We start from the raw sequence: 20,231 nt of genomic DNA on the forward strand, positions 1-20,231 counted from the left end.
TGGTGCACATGCGGTAGATGCTAAAGGTGGCCAGGGAGGGTCATGGAAAGGAGAGAAGGTGTCCCACGGGAGAGCCTGAATGAGGGGAAGCAGACCTGAGTCTTCAGGGTCGAGTGTGAATCAGCCCCGAGAAGACAGGTTGGGGCGGTCCCCGCACAGGCTCACACATTTCTTCCCTGGCACACAGTCATGCTCTGTGAATGGCAGCGACTGATCGAGCAGGGATGATGGGCAGGCAGAGTTGGGGAATTGAGCTGTGTCAGAGCCAGAGTGGGAGTAGATGTGCTCCTAGGTGTGTGTGCTAGAAGGCGCCACCAACTGAGACAGGAAAGGGGGCCGGAAAGATGGCTTTTGCAAGGGAAGATGAGGACTGTGTTTTGGGATATGTTGAGACTGAGGTGGCTTTGGGACAGCCAGGTCAGGAGGAGTGCAACACAGCAAGTGCAGAGCTCCAGGGAGCCTCAAGGTTACAGATACCAAGACTCTGCTGTGGGGAGTCCTGCGCAGTCATTCAGTGAAAGTGGGTGAAGGAGAGGAGGACTGTGGAGAGGACTGAAAAGGCTAGTGGGCTAGGAGAAAGTGGTTCTAGAAGCAGGGGAAGGAGTGATCACACAGGCTTTGAACAGTGTATGAGAAAGAGCTGAGGAGCATCCACTGGGCTTGGCACATGAGGTGAGATATTCCTACTGTGAACCCAATAGGTATTATTTTAGAGCCTGGGTTATTAAAAAAAAGTTGAAGACCCTGACTTTGCTACAGTGCAACTTATCAGTGTAGCAAAATTACGCTTGTGTGTCATGAATGTATACACATTTTAAAAAATAAAGCATGCACTTAAAATCCTAAAACAGTAAGACAAGGAGAAACTAAATAAATAAATGTGAAATCTAAAAGGCAGCCAAAGACCCATGCTTCCTTTAATTGGAGCTGTAATTTCCTCACAAGCCTTGCTGCTGTTTTGCAGAAGCTGGCATCTGACCCGCGGTGTAAAGGAATGCCCCTCTCCAGCTTCCTGCTGAAACCCATGCAGAGGATCACCCGCTACCCGCTGCTCATCAGAAGTGTGAGTGCGCAGGCTGGGGCAGTGGGGTCTGAGTTAGGAGCAGGACGTGCTGAGATCCATAGAGGCCAGGTCCTGAGGGAGCCTCTGAGCATGCCACCCCACTTGCATATGGTGTGACACTGCGCAAGCGATCCCACTGTCCCAGGGACCAGATACCTATGTGTGTGTGCTGTGTGTGTGCGCACAGGAACATGCTGAATCTTTGAAGTGGGTGAATCAGAGAGGAATCTAGTGTCACTTGGGTAACCTGTCATTCGGCTTTCAAGAAACTCCCCAGCATCTCAAAGTCATAAGTGTGCTTGTCTAGGCAGGGAAAGGCCCCTCTTGAACCCAGAGAAAGACCAGAGCAACCTTCGACTCCAGTCTGTCCTCTGAGATCTGCCTCCATCCACCCCCTGAACACCTTCATCTGGATGTCCCAGGAGGCTCCACTCGGCACGTCCTAAACAGAGTTCATTTGTTTCCTCGCTATATTCGGCTTCGACATCCCTTCTAAAATTCCTTCTAGTTTTCTTTTTCATAAGCAATATGGCCCTCTTGAGCCCATAAGCCTTCTAAGGAAAAGGCAGACTTTACAAAACATTACCCTACAATTCATTGATTACAGTAACTTACAATGAAAAACAGGAATATGGTAAGTCTTTTAGTTCTATTGATTATTGATTATTCCTTGACTTTTGGTCTGTTAGCTCTGTGAACTCAGCATAGACTTCATCTGATACCTGGACTAAACTGACCCAGTAATGCAGGTTCACAGGCCCTTAACTGAAATATGTGGAGCCAGATGTGTTTCAGAATTCAGAATGTAGTTCAAATACCATATAATACATGACTCCCCACCTAAGCCTTAGGGCAGCACTTATAACCAGCCACACTAATATTCCTACAGTGAAACATAAGAACAATCACTGTAAGTAGAATAAATAAATATATTGCTTCTGTTTAGGTCAGATTTTGCCACCAAATGGGTACTGAATAAAAACTTGAGGTCCTCAGGCTTTTCTGCATTTTAGAATTGTAAACAAAGGACTGTGCACTCATCCAACTAGAGGGAGAGTCCAGACAGGAGTCGTCTGGTGATGGCACTAATTTCTGGAGGGACCACAAGTTTGTTCTGGCCTCTATGTGTTCACAGTTGTAGCATGAGTCATTTGAAATTGCTTCAGAATGAACAGATTTCATTCTTCCACATGCTGACAATGTGATTTTATTGTATTTTTTCCTGTGGCAAGGGACTCATTGCTTTCATCAGATTTTTGAAAAGGATCAGTGACCCCAAAAACGTTCTGAACCATTGCTATTCAGCAAGTTCACACTCACCACACTTGCAGCCAGTTTGTATTGGAGGGCCCGCCCTAAAGGTACATGACTTAAATTTTGGGGGGAGTAGGGAGGCTCCTGCCTATTGCCAGGAGCCAGTTGGAGAGCAACCAGAGACCTACACACTTCAGAGCAGTTGACCCATTTAGCGCTGTCACCTTGTCACAGCAGCGTTACCTGTTCCTGTATCTCCAAGAACTTGTGAGACTACAAGTTTCTCAAGGGCAGAAAGTGTCATCTTGTTCACTGTCTGGCGTAGCACTGAGCACGTAAAAGCAGTCCATAACATGGGGTCGAGGGAGCCATCAAGTGAAGGTCCGGGTGGGTGACAGACGCAGCCCTTCCCACGTGACACTGCCCACTCTTTTCCAGATTCTGGAGAACACCCCAGAGAGCCACACGGACCATTTCTCCCTGAAGCTGGCCCTTGAGCGGGCAGAGGAGCTGTGTTCTCAAGTGAATGAGGGAGTTCGGGAGAAGGAAAACTCCGACCGACTAGAGTGGATCCAGGCGCATGTGCAGTGCGAAGGCCTTGCAGAGGTCAGGCCTGTGAGGTTAAGCCTTGTGCCTCCAGGAAGGCTCTGGGTGGGGAACCAGCTCCAAGCCTTCCCTCACATGGACAGTCTCCACCTTAGCGCAGCCTGTGCAGACTCGATACCCTGCCTGCCGCTGTAAAGGCATTCCTTTTTTTGAGACGGAGTCTCACTCTATCGCCCAGGCTGGAGTGCAGTAGCGAGATCATCTCAGCTCACTGCAAGCTCTGCTTCCAAGGCTCAAGTGATTCTTCCACCTCAGCCACCTGAGTAGCTGGGATTACAAGTGCCCACCACCATGCCCAGCTGATTTTTGTATTTTTAGTAGAGCTGGGGTTTTACCATGTTGGCCACGCTGGTCTTGAACTCCTGGCCTCAAGTGATCCTCCCACCTCGGCCTCCCACAGTGCTGGGATTACAGGCGTGAAGGGCATTGCTTCTTAGATTGTCATCTTCCTTTCTCCTAAGGAGGGAAGACTGGATTTTTGTTTTGTTTTGAGTTCTTTGAGTTCAGCTGGTAGAATCAGTGTTCTGCGGCTAGAAGTAATGATTTTCACTGGGCCAGTTTGAACTCTGAACAGTAATGCATTTAAGGATCTCTCATGCAAGGTGAATGATGCTAGCCACATTCCCACCTAGAAAACCAACACAGTGTCCTCAGGCGCAGGGCACTGGCCTCTCAGGGGCACTGGGATGGTTTGCACCGGGATTTAAAAAGTGAAATTTTCTTTCTTTTTAAGCAACTTATTTTCAACTCTCTCACCAACTGCCTGGGGCCCCGGAAGCTCTTGCACAGTGGGAAATTATACAAGACCAAGAGCAACAAGGAGCTGCACGGATTCCTCTTCAATGACTTCCTGCTTCTTACCTATATGGTCAAGCAGTTTGCCGTTTCCTCTGGCTCTGAGAAACTTTTCAGCTCTAAGTCCAGTGCTCAATTCAAAATGTATAAAACGGTTAGTATCATGTGTCTGGCAGTAGCATCAGGGGCCTAATGAGGTGTTATCTCTATCTTAAGGACCTTCCTGGCTGACCCTAAGCCGTTGTTATGGGACCCTCTTCACCTCTTTCCAGATGGCTCGTGCTTCTTTAGCCACTTCCCACAGGAAGCTCTCCCCACCCACTGCTGGCTGTCAGCCAGGCTCCAGCTGAGATTCTGGCTTTCACCTGGCCAGCTGGCCAGCATGACACCTGGGCTCACTGCTGTCCATGTTCAGCGTTGGGTCTCTATAAGCTGAGCCCAAGCACAGCACCAGTACTGGTAGCAGTAGAGAGAGCCTTTTGCACCGGCAATTGTGGGCACTCGGAGCTCCTGTCCCCAGAACCAACACCTGACCCAACTCAGTGATTACTTTCACAGAAATGGAGGCTTCATTACTCTTACAAATGGAGGTTTAATTTGTTCTGTGTGGAAGAACTTAGACCCTAGACCCTTTTTCTCCTCAGCAAGGTTCTTCAGAACAAACAGAACTCTCTCTAGACATAGGTGGGTGGAGTGTTCTGGCCCATCTCACAGCCTGTGTTTGGCCCTAATTCTTTCAGCCCATTTTCCTGAATGAAGTCTTGGTGAAACTGCCCACAGACCCTTCCAGCGATGAGCCTGTCTTCCACATCTCCCACATTGATCGGGTCTACACCCTCCGAACAGACAACATTAACGAGAGGTCAGTCCTGACCATGTGTGGCCTGCCTTGAACCCCGGGAGAAGGCCTGGACATCTCCCTCTGCCATAAACCCATCCTCAGCTGTGCTCAAGCCCCACTACTCTGTATCCTGAACCTCTCTTAACACGTCCCCTCTGCTCCAGTCCCACAGTAGGCCTTGGTCACCGCAGCGGCCTCCTAACACGTTTCCCTGCTTCTAGTCTCTCCTCACACCACTCAGCAGTCTTTGCAAATGGCAAGTCAGCACCTCATGCCCTGCAGGGGCTGCCCACAGGCCACAGTCCATTGTGCTTTGCTGGTGTCCGCGGCTGCAGCCCCACATCCCACCACCCGCAGGCCTCCGCCCCCCAGGTGCCCTTGTGTGGGTGTGCCCCCGCCGTTCCCAGCTTCCTTCAGGCTGCCGCTCCAACAGCACCTCCGCGATGCCAACCCAGGGGGTGCTGCTGCTCCTCTGTGTGTGCTAGAACCCCTAGTGCCAAGGGTCATCTGTGGGGCCAGTGCATTGTGTGTCTCCGGGTCCCAGCGCCTTGCGAGTGCCTGGGGTTTTGTGATCAGTCAAGAAGGGTCATTAGCAGTTCTCAGCTGGATAAGCATAAGCGTCTTTCGGTTGACTAATATCAGGTCTTTGATAGGAAACTTTTGAAGGTTGAGGTTAGCAAAAGACTGAAGAATATGTGCAGAGCTCTGGGGCTCAGGGCTGAGCTATGAGGGTGGGAAGCGGCCAACAGCTAACCCTGCTTCTCCCACAGGACCGCCTGGGTGCAGAAGATCAAGGCAGCGTCTGAGCAGTACATTGACACTGAGAAGAAGAAGCGTGAGAAGGCTTACCAAGGTATGAGGGTGCCCAGAGGGTGGGATGTAGCCCCCAGGGGCCCTAGGGACCTCCTCCTGCAGTCAAGCTGATGAAATGGGGACGGGCGTGAAAGAGCAGACCTGCTGCAGGATCAGACCACAGAGCCCTCCCCTCTCGAAGCTACCATTGCAAACCCTTTTGGGCCCCTGCACACACAAACATGGGCTGGCAGTGCTGGCTCTGCCCTTCCCCCTCCCCCACACCTTCTCCAGTCCTTTCTCTCCACACCTCACCTCACCTCACCCTCACCTCACCTCACCTCACCTCACCCCACCTCACCCTCACCTCACCTCACCTCCTCACCTCACCTCCTCACCTCCCCCTCACCCTCACCCTCACCCTCTCACCCTCACACTCTCACCCTCACCTCCTCACCTCACCCTCACCCTCACCCTCACCCTCTCACCCTCACCCTCTCACCCGCACCCTCACCCTCACCCTCTCACCCTCACCCTCACCCTTACCCCCTCACCCTCTCACCCTCTCACCCTCACCCTCACCTCACCTCACCTCACCTCTGCTTGGGCCATCGCAGGCCAAACCTGTGGTTTGCCTCCCTTTAGTTCCCCAGCAGCCCCTGCTCCCCCTTGCTCTTCCGCCATCCATCCTCTCCCTTGGCAGCCAGGGGACTAGACCCTAAGTCTGCCCTCTCCTCCTCCTGCCCCTGCCTCCTCCCTCTTCTCACCTCACCAGACTTCAGTCCATGTCCTGTCCTGTCAGCAACACCAGTGGCCTAGTTAGGGGCTCAGCTCACTTTCCCTGCCCCAGCTCCCTGCACTGATGGCAGTCACCGAGGCTCCGCCTTCTCTCTGGACCCTGTGGTCCAGCTGGCCACACTCCTCGAAACCCAGACCTCTGAACAGCGCCCTCTAGAACCACCTGCCCCACTGCTCCCACATCACACATTGGCCTTTCCGGGGGACCACCAGCCTCCTTCCAGCAGTGGCTCCTCCTCCCAGGACCCTATGTGGACAGTAGTGTGGTCCCCAGTCACCCAGGCCCCTCCCTGATGCCTCACACCCGGTCAGCTGCAGGTCCTGCAGTGCTCCTCCCTCACCATTCTCCCATCGCCCTGCTCTCCTGCCCCCATGTCACAGGCCCCCGATCTCCCACCCAGGCTGCAGCACAAGGCTCTCTTTCCTCTCTGTCACCCATCCTCTTCATTTCTGGAGTATTCTTTCCAGAGCTGCTCTTACCTCTTCCTGCTGAAGTATCTTCCCTAGCACCTCCCAAATTCAGGACACATTTCCTGCCGCACACTGAGGGCCCATCCCCACTATTACGTGCCACCCAGCCCCATTTCCAGCTCTTTCCTGTGTCCAGCCATCCACCTGCCTAGTTGAGCAGCCCATCGTTGCCCTGCCCAGCCTTCCCACGCACACCCCTCCTCCAGCAGAAGTGCTCTGTCCCCACCTTAAATTCTTCCCATTCTTCAAGGCTCACATCAAGGTGTCCTCCATGTCACCTTCCCTCATGCCTTGACCAGCATGACTTCTACCTGGAGCCCCCGCTGTCCTAAGGCTGTGATCATTCTGTCTCTGGATTCTCATCCTCTGTTGTCTCTGCTTGCGCCCCGAGCCCCCGCTTTTCTCATGTAATGGCCATAAGCTCCCCGAAGGCAACCCCCTGCCCCGCCAGGCCCAGCATGTAACTTAGGCCGGTGGGGCTCCAGATTTGTTATATTCGTAGTGTCCTCTCTGTTCATGGCACAGCTTACTCACCTGCTCAGTGGAGCTGCCATGGTCTTTGTAAAGCACCCCCCACAACCCCGCTCTGCCGTGGCCCTCAGACCAGAACTGCCATTCTTCTCCAGCCTCCCTGCTGTATGTCCAGCTGTGCCAGGCCTGCCTGTGCAGCTCATGGGAGGCTTGTGCTCTGAGCCAGCTGCACCTCCACCCTTCCTCCCCACCCGGCCCCCATGCAGCCTGCCCTCCTGCCCAGGCCTCCTGCCAGCTTCCTGGCTGCTATAGTTGCAGCTCTTTATGTGTTTTTTCATTCAGGTTTCCCCTATTTTGTTATATACTCCTACAAGGTATGTTTAAAACAGCTTTTGCTAATTTAATATTATTTTAATGGTACTTTAAAAGCTTGCTGTTGAAAAATCAATGATTGATCATTTCATAATGCATATAATGATTTCTTAATTGGCCAAAGATGTCAATCAGATTTTTCCGAGTTTTGCTTCCCATCAACATCTGCGTATGTTGTTGTACATCATCCATGCGTTCAGTTCTTCCCACACTTGTTGACTGCTTTGTGCCAGGCTCTGTGCTAGGCTTAACTGGGCCTGGACTTTGGTATCTGATGTTTAAAGTTTGACCCTGCCACTTAGCAGCTCTGAGGGGAGCACACTACAGTCCTAAGTCTCAGCATTTCTCATCAGTAAAATGGGGAGCTGCCTTCTCAGGTAATTATGCAGTTGAAATAATAGAATTTATATAAAAGTCTAGCACATGCCTAACACAAAGTAAGTATCCAGTAAATGTTAGCTGCTATTAAGTGCTGCACAAATATCCTGTATTATTTTATTACTATTTGCTAGGCAATTGAGGGGTTCATGCAAGGATGATGGAAATAGTCCATGCTCTACCCTGGCTCCACACAATTTCAGACCCAGCAGGCTGCAGGCTGCTCATAAGCCAGGGATACTGGATGCACAGAGGAGGGAAGGGGTCTGTCTGGGAGGTACATGTAGGATTGGACCTGAATCTTGAAGGATGAGTACGATGCTGATGGGCAGAGAGAGCAGGCAAGGCAGAAATAGCAAGCAGGGTGTTCCTAGCAGGCGACACAGCCTGGGGAAAGGCACAGGGCAGCCAGATGCTGGGCTGTTGGGCCCAGGGCAGTGGCAGATGGGGACAGGAGGCTTGTAGTATTGTTTGAAAGACAGTGAGGGTCTGCATCCTCAGAGAAGAGATTAATGACACCCATCTTCCTCTTTCGTAGCCCGCTCCCAAAAGACTTCGGGCATCGGGCGCCTGATGGTGCATGTCGTTGAAGCTACAGAATTAAAAGCCTGCAAACCAAATGGTAAATGCTGCTTTCATTCATTCAACAGACATGGTAACTGCCCCACCCCAGTCTTCGCTGATGACTTTTTTTTTTTTTTTTTTTAAGACAGAGTCTCACTCTGTTGCCCAGGCTGGAGTACAGTGGTACAATCTTGGCTCATTACAACCTCTGCCTCCAGGGTTCAAGTGATTCTCATGCCTCAGCCTCCCAAGTAGCTGGGATTACAGGCACACACACCACCATGCCTGGCAAATTTTTGTATTTTTAGTAGAGACAGGGTTTCACCATGTTGGCCAGGCTGGTCTCGAACTCCTGACCTCAAGTGATTGGCCCACCTTGGCCTCCCAAAGTGCTGGGATTACAGGTGTGAGCCATCGCACTCAGCCACTGATGACTCTTCTGAACACTGAATGATGGGATGCCTTTTCATAGTCGGTGTGTCCTGTGGCACTAAAATGCCCATATTGGACCAATATTCTTATCACTGTTTCCCCCACTAAGTACCAGTGCCCGCCTTCCCAGGTATGTCTACGCTGAGGAAGCATGCGGCAGGTTGTAATGATACTCACCCAGGCTTGCTCCGTGGGCAGTGCTGCTACGTGCTGCAATGGAGCTCTCGGCCACTCCCCGGGTGTATGCTGCTGTCACTACTGGGAACTCAAAGACCCTGTCACTAGACCACAGGGATATGGTGCTCCAGGCATTGGCTCCTGCTACCGTGGTCTAGAGTGACGCATTATGTGGGATCCTGCTTCTGCTAGGAGGGCACTGTCAGTCACTCGTTTTACCTGCATGTGCCACATGTCTGTGCTTTTTGTTCAGGAAAGAGTAACCCATACTGCGAAATCAGCATGGGCTCCCAGAGCTACACCACCAGGACCATCCAAGACACACTCAATCCCAAGTGGAATTTTAACTGCCAGTTCTTTATTAAGGATCTCTACCAAGATGTGCTGTGTCTCACCCTGTTTGACAGAGACCAGTTTTCACCAGATGGTAAGTGTCGCTCAGCCAGGGGCTTTCCCAGATTCCTAGATCCTGGAGTCCAGATCCAGGGGCCTCAGCTGTGTGCAGACCCCATGCCACTTCAGGGAAGTGACACAGGCCTGTGCCATCTCACTTTGGCAGCAGGTGGGTGCCTTTTCTCAGGGGAGGGGGTGGCCTCAGATGTGTTTCAGGTCTTTGACCCATCACTCCCTACATGCATGATGTAAACACTGCTCCTGGAGCATTCCCAGAATGGAGATTTGAGTCAGGTACAGTGGCTCACAGCTTTAATCCCAGCGCTCTGGGAGGCTAAGGATCACGAGGTCAGGAGTTTGAGACCAGCCTGACCAACATGGTGAAACCCCATCTCTACTAAAAATACAAAAATTAGCCAGGCATGGTGGCGTGCGCCTGTAATCCTAGCCACTTAGGAGGCTGAGGCAGGAGAATCACTTGAACGCAGGACGTGGAGGTTGCAATGAGCTGAGATTGTGCCACTGCACTCCAGCCTGGGCAACAGAGCGACACTCTGTCTCAAAAAAAAACAAAGAATGGAGATTTGAATTCCACATGGGCAGCTTCTCTCACACAAACCTGCTATCATTCCCCAGGCACCCATTCACAGGATTAAACACCCATGAACCAAAAGAAGTTCCTTGTTTCAGATTTCAAGCTTTTATGAATCCTATTTCAGACACTCTTCCAGATGTAGCTCCTTAATGATTTTATAAAGAAGAAAGACTTCTGACTCTATGTTTATTCACCAGATTTCCTGGGTCGTACTGAAGTTCCTGTGGCAAAAATTCGCACAGAGCAGGAAAGCAAAGGCCCGACGACCCGCCGACTGCTGCTGCATGAGGTCCCCACCGGGGAGGTCTGGGTCCGCTTTGACCTGCAGCTTTTCGAGCAAAAAACTCTCCTATAGGGGGTTCAAAAGGACAGCACCAACGGGTCTGCCTGCAGGCTGGGCTGGAGAATGAGAGACTGCATTCTCTTGGGGCTGAGGGAGCACCATGCAGCTTCACCCCTCACAAAGCCATGCACGCTGGGGGCTCTGTTTTCCTGCACACTAAACCGCTAGCAATCTATGCAAACACCTTTCCTAAAAAGAAACCAAACCCCTTAGCACAGTGCCTTGTCCTAGTGTTCACATGTTCAGCTGTGTTTAGATGCCAAGGTTTCCATTTTCAGGGCTATAAAAGTATTACATGGAAATGAGGCATCAGACCACCAGACATTACCGCTCGGTTGAACGTGTCCACTGTGGAGTGGGTTGGTGACACTGTAACCATTCCACGCCAGTGACCTCTGCTGGGTCACAGCCACTCAGGAGGGGAGGGGTCGGGATGAGATGCTGCAGCCTTGGCGCTTGTGTGGCCTGATACTGAAATAGCATCTACTCGTGCACTGAATAAAAACAGAAACTTGACCATTTTACTCCTGATTAGATTTTATCATTCTCTGCTAAGACAATATCGTCTGAAATTTAAGTGGGAAAGCTTGATTTAAATACTGTGAACTCTAATAATGTGGAAAATATTTTTCAACTTTAATTTTCTGAAGTATAAATTATTTATGTAAATTCATTGTTTTTGCATATTTCATGGGACATGCATCTTTAAGCTTTATCATTGCCAATATGTACAGAGAATAAAGACTTACATTTATGGATGGAACTTCTTTCAAAGCCTGACTCATTTACTTTCTATATGAAAGGCTTTTTTTTTCTTTTTGTCAGCCAGATAAAAGGCTCTTAAAATATAACTTCAGAAGCTGCCTATAATGAAACCAAATTTCCTTCCTGGTACATGGGAAAAACCAAGGACAGGGTAGGGATGAGGTCAGGAGACCCATGGCCTCATCTTGACTCTGCCGCTAACTTGCTCTGTGACTTTGGTGAATCTACCCCATAATTCTGGGGCTGTTAGTGGGTGAAATGGATGGTCTCTGTGGGAGCTACTGACCCTCTGCATCCTTCAGCTTGCCTCATCTAGTGGTAACCTCAGGGTAACTTACAGCAAAGAAATGCACAAAGGTCTTACACACCAAACCCCCGGATTAATGAGTAAAAACAGGGAAAAGATCTGTTCTTTTGTTTTTGTTTGAGACAGAGTCTTGCTCTGTCACCCAGGCTGGAGTGCAGTGGTGTGATCTCAGCTCACTGCAACCTCTGCCTCCCGGGTTCAAGCAATTCTCCTGCCTCAGCCTCCCAAGTAGCTGGGACTACACTTGGCTAATTTTTGTATTTTTAGTAGAGACAGGGGTTTCACCATGTTGGCCAGGCTGGTCTCAAACTCCTGACCTGAAGTGATCCTCCTGCCTCAGCCTCCCGAAGTGCTGGGATTACAAGCATGAGCCACTGTGCCCGGCCAGATATGTCCTTTTGAAGGAATCACTTGAGTTACCAGGGCCCTGATTTCTAAGGGAGCAGGTCTCTAGGCAGCTGGAGGAACCAGGAAGGATTCAAATGTCCCAAGGACTTGGGCCTCCACCATAGCGTCTGCTTGTCTTTAAACATAATTGCTGGGCAAAGGGCTGGAAAACAGAACCGGCACATTCAGATTTAAAAATCCATCACTCAGTTACAGATCCTGGGCACTGATTGGTTAAAACATAGACATAAAAAAGATAAGATGCCACTGGATATATGAAACCAGAACTGAACATACCGCTTGCTTGTGGGAAACTCTGGCTAGTCAGGTCCAATCTCACTGAGCGGAGCAAACTGTTGGCTGTCTCTAGGGTTGGGGCTTGTTGGTCACAAGGCCAGCTTGTCTGATGTCAGCAGTAAGGCTGCCCCTGATGACTCAAACCCAGGTCTAGGCTTACTTGGAACGAGAGCTACGGAACCATCCTGTGTTCCCAGGGCTATGGGGACTGTAATTCTCACTGGAACAAACTGGCAAGTGCCATTTCTCCAGTGCTAGATACGACAGGACTCTTTGGTCAGATTTAGGACAGAGGACTCTCAGGACCAGAGTCAGACAACCTCTATGAAACCACGGACCAAACGGAGCATTGGCACAACGAGCCACTCCAGCTGTCCCCTTCTACCTAGGAACGCGCATCTGCCCCTTGAGAAATCAAATGTAAGCCTGACTTTTGGGAGGATGTGGGGTGTGCCTGAGTCTCCGTACCTCCACCCCAGCAGGACCTGGCATATGTGCCTCACGTGCCCGGACGTCTCCCCTTTGTTGAGGAACCCCCCCCAGGAGGTCCCTCCAGTGCTCTTCAGGAGCAAGTGCCATGGTGGTGGAGGGGCACTCGACTCCCACTCCCCCAGGGAAGGGGATAAACACGTGCTGTGTGGCACCAGAGGGACTGGCCTGGGAGAACACTGCCACCTCTGAGCAGCTCACCAAGCCTCAGAGCATTGTGGTTGGGAGAGGATAGTCGTATATTGCTGTGAAAACTTTTCAGTGAATAAAGCACCTCACAGGGATCCTGATTCACAACAGGAGCTCAATAAATATGAACTACTCTGATTCGGATATTCCTTGCAATTTATTTCCACTTCTGGAGAAAGTGTGTTTAGAGTATTTTAACTGTGGTACAGACACTGCCAAGTCAAACCCACTTAGCTTTAGTACCAAGGGTGGCCCGGCCTGGCCGCCTTCTGCAGGGAGGCCAGGTGCTGCCCCAGGACCTCAGCTATCACTCTTCTTCCCACAGGCTGGGGACCCCTGTGCTGTTGGCTGTCCCCAGCAGCCCAGGAGTGGGGTCTCTGCTGTGTGGTTCCTAAAGCCTAGCGACAGAAGAGAAGGGCTGAGTGTGGTGCAGGGATGCGGGGCTTACATGTGCAGGGAGGACGCCCACTGACTCTGCCCACACTCAGCCCTCCTGCTAGAGCTGAGACCCCCGATTCGGGCAGGCTTCTGGCCAGCCCTCTTGCTTTACTCACCTCCCCCGACACACTGTCTGGTTCCTGCAACTCTCAGATGAGGCTGTCTGTCTGTATCTTTGAATTCCACAAAGAACTAACCCTTTTGTGGTAAGTACAGCAGAAATGACCAGCTGGCCACAAAATGCTCCCTCCTCTGCCACTGTGGCCAGACCAGCCACATGGAATACTTTTTCCCTGCACCCCTATATCCTATAGTTAGGGACAAACATGGGACTGGGCCCTAAACCAGGGAATATGAGAGGAAATAACATGCCGCCTCCAGCCTGGTCCACTTACACCCAACTCCCAGGAAGAACTCATCCATGATATCTCCCCTTTTCAGGTTGACAGGAATGAGTTCCTGGGACAACCTCAGAAGCCAGATGCTGAAGATGACAAAGGTCCATGAGATAGGGCCCCAAAAGACTGCTCAGCAGGGACAGCCTGCTGACCTGCGGGGACAGTGCCAGGACAACAGCAGAACTCAACTGCTACTGCGTTTAACTTCAGAACACTTGGGTCTACTAGTGTAGCTCACCCTCCCTTTAAGGGTGGAACTGACCACAGCCACATTAAGATCTGACATAAACAAGTGGCAGTTTAACAAACTAAAAACCTTCTGCACAGCAAAGGAAACAAAACAAAAAGGCAACTTACAGAACAGGGGAAAATATTTCCAAACCATGTATCAAATAAGGGGTGAATAACCAAAACATATGAGAAATTCATTCACTTCAATAGCAAATAAACAAATAACTCAATTTAAAAATGGGACAGATTTTTCTAAAGCCTCTCTCCTGTCCCCTCAAAAAATGTACAAATGGTCAAGAGGTATACAACATCACAAATCATCACTGAAATGCAAATCAAAACCACAATAAGTTGTCACCTCACACCTGTTAGGTTGGCTATTATGAAAAAGTCAAAGGTAACAAGTGTCCCATGTCTGGGAACCCTTGTACACTGTTGGTGGAATGTAGATTACTATCGCCGTTATGGAAAACAGCATGGAGGCTTCCCAATAAATTAAAAATAGAATTACCAGACAATTCAGCAATCCCACTTCTGGGTGTATATGCATATATTCACCAGAAATAAAATCACTACCTTGAAGAGAAATCCACAGTCCCATGTTCGCTGCAGCATTATTCACAGTAGCCAAGAAATGGAAACAACCTAAGCGTCCGCTGACATGAACAGGTAAAGAAAATATATATGATAAAGGGGAGACCACCACAGATTCCACAGAAACACAAACCACCATCAGATATTACCACAAACAACTCTATGCACAGAAACCAGTAAATCTGGAAGAAATGGATAAATTCCTGGACACTTGCATCCTCCCAAGCCTAAACCAGGAAGAAGGCAAAACCCTGAATAGACCAATAATGAGGTCTGAAGTTGAGGCAGCAATTAATAGCCTACCAATGAAAAAAAGCCCAGGTCCAGATGGGTTCACAGCCAAATTCTATGAGACATACAAAGAGGAGCTGGTACCACTCCTTCTGAAACTATTCCAAACAATACAAAAAGAGGGAATCCTTCCCAAATCATTTTATGAGACCAATATCATCCTGATACCAAAACCCGGCAGAGACTCGACAAGAAAAGAAACCTTCTGGCCAATATCCATGAGGCACACAGATGCAAAAATTTTCAATAAAATACTGGCAAACCGATTGCAACAGCACATCAAAAAGCTTATCCATCACGATCAAGTAGGATTCATCCTGGGGATGCAAGGCTGGTTCAACATATGCAAGTCTATAAACATAATCCACCAGATAAACAGAACCAAAGACAAAAACCACGACTGTCTCAATTGATGCAGAGAAGGCCTTTGACAAAATTCAACAGCGCTTTATGCTAAACTCTCAAGAAACTAGGTACTGACAGAACGTATCTCAAAATAATAAAAGCTATTTATGACAAACCCACAGCCAATATCATACTGAATGGGCAAAAACTGGAAGCAGTCCCTTTGAAATCTGGCACTAGACAAGGATGCCCTCTCTCACCACTCCTGTTCAATATAGTACTGGAAGTTCTAGCCAGAGCAATCAGGCAAGAAAAAGAAATAAAGGGTATTCATCTAGGAAAGGAGGAAGTCAAATTGTCTCTATTTGCAGAGGACATGATTGTATATTTAGAAGGCCCCATCGTCTCAGCCCAAAATCTCCTGAAACTGATAAGCAACTTCAGCAAAGTCTCAGGATACAAAATCAATGTGCAAAAATCACAAGCATTCGTCTACACCAATAACAGACTTAAAGAAAGCCAAATCAAGAACGAACTGCCATTCACAATTGCTACAAAGAGAATAAAATACCTAGGAATACAACTAACAATAACAGTCCTTTACATCCTTTACAAAGGATGTCCTTTGTAAAAATTGTAAAGGACCTCTTCAAGGAGAACTACAAAGCACTGCTCAACAAAATAAGAGAGGACACAAACAGATGGAGAAACATTCCATGCTCATGATTAGAAGAATCAACATCGTGAAAATGGCCATACTGCCCAAAGTAATTTATAGATTCAATGCTATTGCCATCAAGCTATCAATGGCCTTCTTCATAGATCTGGAAAAAACCACCTTAAACTTCATATGGAACCAAAAGAGAGCCCGCATAGCCAAGTCAATTCTAAGCAAAAAGAACAAAGCTGGAGGCATCATGCTACCTGACCTCAAACTATACTACAAGGCTACAGTAATCAAAACAGCATGGTACTGCTACTGAAACAGAGATATAGACCAATGGAACAGAACAGAGGCCTTAGAGGCAAGGCCACACATCTACAACCATCTGATCTTTGACAAACCTCACAAAAACAAACAACGGGGAAAGGATTCCCTGTTTAATAAATGGTGTTGGGAAAACTGGCTAGCCATGTTCAGAAAGCAGAAACTGGACCCTTTCCTGACACCTTACACTAAAATTAACTCCAGATGGATTAAAGACTTAAACATAAGACCTAACACCATATAAACCCTAGAAGAAAACCTAGGCAAAACCATTCAGGACATAGGCATAGGCAAGGACTTCATGACTCAAACACAAAAGCATTGGCAACAAAAGCCAAAATAGACAAATGGGATCTAATTAAACTCCAGAGCTTCTGCACAGCAAAAGAAACAGTCAGAGTAAACCAGCAACCAACAGAATGAGAAAAAAATTTTGCATCTACCCATCTGACAAAGGGCTAATATCCAAAATCTACAAAGAACTAAAACATATTTACAAGAAAAAAAACAAACAAACCCATTCATAAGTGGGTGAAGGATATGAACTTTTCAAAAGAAGACATATATGAGGCCAACAAACATGAAAAAATGCTCATCATCACTGGTCATTAGAGAAATGCAAATCAAAACTACATTGAGATACCATCTCACACAAGTTAGAATGGGGCAATCATTAAAAAAATCTGGAGATAACAGATGCTGGAGAGGATGTGGAGAAACAGGAACACTTTTACACTGTTGGTGGGAGTGTAAATTAGTTCAACCATTGTGGAAGACAGTGTTGCGATTCCTCAAGGACCTAGAAATGGAAATGCCAGTTGACCCAGCAATCCCATTACTGGGTATATGTATCCAAAGGATTATAAATTGTTCTATTATAAGGACACATGCACAGGAATGTTCATTGCAGCACTGTGTAAAATAGCAAAGACCTGGAACCAACCCAAATGCCCATCGATGATAGACTGGACAGGGAAAATGTGGCACATATACACCATAGAATACTATGCAGCCATAAATAACAATGAGTTCATGTCCTTTGTAGGGACATGGATGAACCTGGAAACCATCATTCTCAGCAAACTGACACAAGAATAGAAAATCAAACACCACATGTTTTCACTAATAGGTGAGTATTGAACAATGAGAACACATGGACACAAGGAGGGGAGCATCACACACTGAGGTCTGTGGTGGGAGAACTAGGGGAGAGACAGTGGGGACTGGGGAGTTGGGGAGGGATAACACGGGGAAAAATGCCAGATATAGGTGATGGGGAGGAAGGGAGCAAACCACATTGCCATGTATGTACCTATGCAAAAATCCTGCATGTTGTGCACATGTACCCCAAAACCTAAAATGCAATAAATATTAAAAAAAAGAAAAGAAAACATATATGGTACACATCCATGGACCATGAACCCACCTGAGTAAAGAAGGAAGTCCTGCCATTTGCAACAACATAGGTGAACATGGAGGACATTATGTCAAGTGAAAGAAGCCAGGCACAGAAAGACAAATACTGACTGATCTCATATCATCAGAGGTATGTGAACCAGAGCAACTCTATCTTAAATAGGAGCTGGGTAAAATGAGGCTGAAGCCTACTGGGCTGCATTCCCAGATGGTTAAGTCATTCTAAATCACAGGTGAGATAGGAGGTCAGCCCAAGATACAGGTCCTAAAGACCTTGCTAATAAAACAGACTGCAGTAAAGGAGTTGGCCAAAACCCACAAAAACCAAAATGGTGACGAGAGTGACCTCTGATCGTCCTCACTGCTACACTCCTATTAAAAACGTGTGCTTTGAATGAAGAGACCCCCTCTGTAAGGCCAGTTGCCTCTCCAGGAGGCCAGACACACCCACCTCTGCACTCAGCACCTGACTCCGGCACCAGGCTCTGCACTCTGCACCTAGCTCTGCCACATGGCTCCCCTGGAAGGCTCCAGCTAATGCTCTCACTGGAGAGAGCTGGCTAATGCTCTCTCCAGCAAATCCTGGCTGGCTCTCGCACCGGAAAACCCGCCCAACAACTCACCAACCAATGGCGGCCCACCACGTCCCAGTCCCGCTCCCCTCGAGCCAATCAGAGCACCCAGCTGTTGCTTGTTCCTCATAGCCATAAAAACCCCCCACCCCAGGAAGTCAGCGTGACTTCTCTGGCCCCCTTTCCCTGGACCATAGAACCTCGCCCGGGAGCTGAATAAATTGGCATTTAATTTTCTTATACGGGCCTCCGTTTCCTCATTTTAAATTCAGCAATAACCCTTACAAGTGGTGCCGAAACCCGGGAGATGTTCAAGACCCCTCCTGGGGGAAACTGACTCCTCTACCATAAGCCGAACCAGGGAGCCACCACCCCTCCAATCGTCTGCAGCCATCACTAGGTAAGACTCCTATTGCCCATAACCCCATCCTCTGTTTGCTCTGAACTCACCAACCAATGGCGGCCCACCACGTCCCAATCCTGCTCCCCTGGAGCCAATCAGAGCACCCAGCTGTTGCTTGTTCCTCATAGCCATAAAAACCCCCCACCCCAGGAAGTCAGCGTGACTTCTCTGGCCCCCTTTCCCTGGACCATAGAACCTTGCCTGGCAGCTGAATAAATTGGCATTTAATTTTCTTATACGGGCCTCAGTTTCCTCATTTTAAACTCGGCAATAACCCTTACAAGTGGTGCCGAAACCCGGGAGATGTTCAAGACTCCTCCTGGGGGAAACTGACTCCTCTACCATAAGCCGAACCAGGGAGCCACCACCCCTCCAATCGTCTGCAGCCATCACTAGGTAAGACTCCTATTGCCCATAACCCCATCCTCTGTTTGCTCTGAACCTTGGGGTACCCTGTCTGTAATCACAGCCGCATCAGCGACTCCTTTCCGTCTCCAGCTGTGGGTCTCACGGAGATGTCCCGGTGCCCCTGCTTGCCCATCCCGGAAGACAGGAATATTGTAGAGACGTCCCTATACTCCTGTCCTTCCCCATAATCTCCAGTACTCAGGTGTTGAGGTCCGGGACACCATTCCTCACTCCTGACTACTCCGTGACTGAGAGTGGACTATGGGTAATCAGGAGTCCCGCCTAGACTCCAAGTCACCATTGGGATGTCTAGTCCAAAATTTACCCAGGCTGGGCCTCTCCATAAAAAAGAAAAGGCTGCTTTTCCTCTCCACTGTGGCCTGGCCCCAGTATCATCTGGACAACCAGTCCAAGTGGCCACCAGAGGGAAGTTTCAATCTTGGCATTCTAACCAATTTAGACAATTTCTGTTAAAGAAATGCTAAATAGTCAGAGGTCCCCTATGTTCAGGCCTTCTGGTATCTTCCCTCCCGCCCCACCCTCTGTTCCTCTTGCACCACCACTCAGGTGCTCCTGGCCAAAGAAACTCCCTCACTTCCCTCGGCCCCTCCACCATCCTCCTCCTTTTCCGACTGCGACCTGCCTGAAGAACTCTCCTTTCCACCCGCCCAACCCACAAACCCTCCGCCATATGCAGAGCCTCATCGCCCTCCAGCTCCTCCTCTTCCTAGTCCCAACCTAGCCTCTCCTGTCAGTGCTCACACCCGCTTGTGCTGTGCTAATGATGAAACCTCCTTCCTTTGCCCCCTTCGCGAGGTCGCCGGAGCAGAAGGCGTTGTTCGCGTACATGTTCCCTTCTCCCTCTCTATCAGCCATTGAAAAACGCCTAGGGTCATTTTCCACCAATCCTAGTGCTTACACCAAAGAATTCCACTACCTCACCCAGGTTTATGACCTCACCTGGCATGATACCTATGTGATTCTATCCTCCACTCTCACCCCAGATGAGCATGACTGCATCCTTACAGCAGCCCGGGTGCATGCAGATCAGGTACATCTCACAGATAATCAAATGTCAGTAGGTATGGCAGCAGTCCCCAAGGCTGACTAATCAGAACTATCAAACTGGTCAAGATGGTCGCCACCACCGCTGAGAACAAATGCTACAGTGCCTCCTAGTGGGCATGCAAAGCACAGCCCAAAAGGTAGTTAATTATGATAAGTTAAGGGAAATAACTCAAGGTTCTACTGAAAACCCCACCATCTTCCTTGACCAGTTAACTAATGCTATGATCCTTCATACCCAGCTGGACCCGGCCTCTTTACCAGCCATACATTTCATCTCTCAGTCAGTGGCTGACATTAGAA

The 20,231-nt window shown here is 49.0% G+C and overlaps 1 protein-coding gene across 8 annotated transcripts in view; it reads left to right on the forward strand.

Moving 5' to 3' along the window:
- ITSN2 (intersectin 2) overlaps positions 1-11,119 on the forward strand; it is a 171,205-nt gene extending 160,086 nt beyond the window's left edge. For all 8 annotated transcript variants that reach the window (XM_035273051.3, XM_078349823.1, XM_078349820.1 and 5 more), the window contains 8 exons: positions 965-1,063; positions 2,756-2,923; positions 3,657-3,872; positions 4,459-4,580; positions 5,330-5,412; positions 8,380-8,463; positions 9,268-9,441; positions 10,200-11,119. In XM_035273051.3, the coding sequence (XP_035128942.1) occupies positions 965-1,063; positions 2,756-2,923; positions 3,657-3,872; positions 4,459-4,580; positions 5,330-5,412; positions 8,380-8,463; positions 9,268-9,441; positions 10,200-10,357 (1,104 nt within the window). In that variant the 3' untranslated portion in view covers positions 10,358-11,119. The remainder of the gene's footprint in view (positions 1-964; positions 1,064-2,755; positions 2,924-3,656; positions 3,873-4,458; positions 4,581-5,329; positions 5,413-8,379; positions 8,464-9,267; positions 9,442-10,199) is intronic.
- The last annotated feature ends 9,112 nt before the right edge of the window (positions 11,120-20,231 follow it).

The sequence above is a fragment of the Callithrix jacchus genome, chromosome 14 (assembly GCF_049354715.1).
Source record: "Callithrix jacchus isolate 240 chromosome 14, calJac240_pri, whole genome shotgun sequence".
NCBI lineage: Eukaryota > Metazoa > Chordata > Mammalia > Primates > Cebidae > Callithrix > Callithrix jacchus.